The 1425-nt window shown below is 35.5% G+C and overlaps 1 protein-coding gene across 1 annotated transcript in view; it reads left to right on the plus strand.

Annotated features, from left to right (window-relative positions):
- Smp_126690 (COP9 signalosome subunit 6 (M67 family)) overlaps positions 1 to 1223 on the plus strand; it is a gene marked incomplete at its 3' end in the record, with an annotated part of 4438 nt that extends 3215 nt beyond the window's left edge. Inside the window, exon 5 of the mRNA XM_018794414.1 lies at positions 828 to 1223. Within this exon, the coding sequence (XP_018648829.1) occupies positions 828 to 1223 (396 nt within the window). The remainder of the gene's footprint in view (positions 1 to 827) is intronic.
- Between the last annotated feature and the right edge of the window lie 202 nt (positions 1224 to 1425).

Here is a 1425-nt window from a genome sequence, read left to right on the forward strand (position 1 = left end):
TAAAAAAAAAACCCAAAAAACGACAACTCTGGGAGGAAGAAACAGGCTAATCTACAAAATATTAAAAATTTAGAAAAAACCAGAATGATCAAACTGATTAATCCAGACTTAGATGTGTTCCTTTCCTTCTGTGGGATCTCCGGATACGTTCAACTGAATTTTGTAAACCTCCTCCCCCCTTCTCATTGTCTTTTGACTACATCTATCTTAATCTTCACATCTATCTTTCCCAATTCACATGAACCCTTTTTTATCGTAATCACATTGATAACATCTCTCTTATTACTCATTATATTCACACAACAATATTATTACGATTTCTATTATCATTATTATCTCAATTAACAAGATGAAATCCCCCTACTGTGCATTTTATTCACACGATGTTTTCTTCATTTCTGCTATATTACCATTATACTGATTGGGACTTGATACTACTTTAAATCATTCTATATATCCCGAAAACATTTATGATATAAGTTTAGAGAGCTTCGTTGGTTTGAAAGTTGGAACCTCTAGATAGTTTAGATGCCTAAGTTTTTGTAAACTGGTATTCGGAATTTCATTTAGACACTCATATCGATAAACCTCTAGGAGATAAAATTTGGTTACCCGTCTAATGCGTCAGTATTTAGCCGCTGGGGTTTATTGAACTTATTTAAAGGATTTTTTGTCAGAGTATTGACTAATCTCTCTGTTTCAGTGTGTGTCTTACTTCTAGCTTGAGACGTGTAGTCGTTAAATTTTGGTTATATGTTTGATTTGATGACTCTTTTTAAACGTTTATTCACCGCTTACTAGTGTATCTCTATGTGTTTTTATTGTAGACTGCTGAACATTTACTAGGAAATTATCAGGCCATTCAAATGTTAAGTAGTCGCCTTCAACTAATAAGATCTTATGTTGCAGCTGTTGCAGCAGGAGAATTACCACCGAATAGAGCACGACTAAGGGAGATCAATGCTCTAGTTAAACGAATCCCTTTCATGCCTTCTTCAGCAGCCGAACAAAATGACAATTTGTACCGTCAAGCGAATGATGTGTGTCTGACAGCACTGCTTGCCAGCATAACTCAAGGCTTACATACACTCTACGGTTGTATGGTCAAAACATCTCACGTTATAGATCGCCGATCTATTCCTTTGAGTGTGGGAAGTGGAATTATGGACTCAGGTTCCAGTCGTTTTGCCAAAGTCTCCCACTCAATGGGTAATTCTAATTGAGAAGGCAAAATCTGTATTTTGTGAATAGAGTCAGCTTACGTTATATACACCGAGAAAAGATTTCTGTAGTTGTACATATTGACGTCACAATTCTCTTCAATTCACAGTACTCAAGAACCATTTGGATAAAATCATATATTTGGTTGTACGTTGGCTTGTATATAATTATATACTGTAGTGTGGTAACTTGGACAAGCCTATG

Source organism: Schistosoma mansoni, chromosome 1 (assembly GCF_000237925.1).
Source record: "Schistosoma mansoni strain Puerto Rico chromosome 1, complete genome".
Lineage (NCBI taxonomy): Eukaryota > Metazoa > Platyhelminthes > Trematoda > Strigeidida > Schistosomatidae > Schistosoma > Schistosoma mansoni.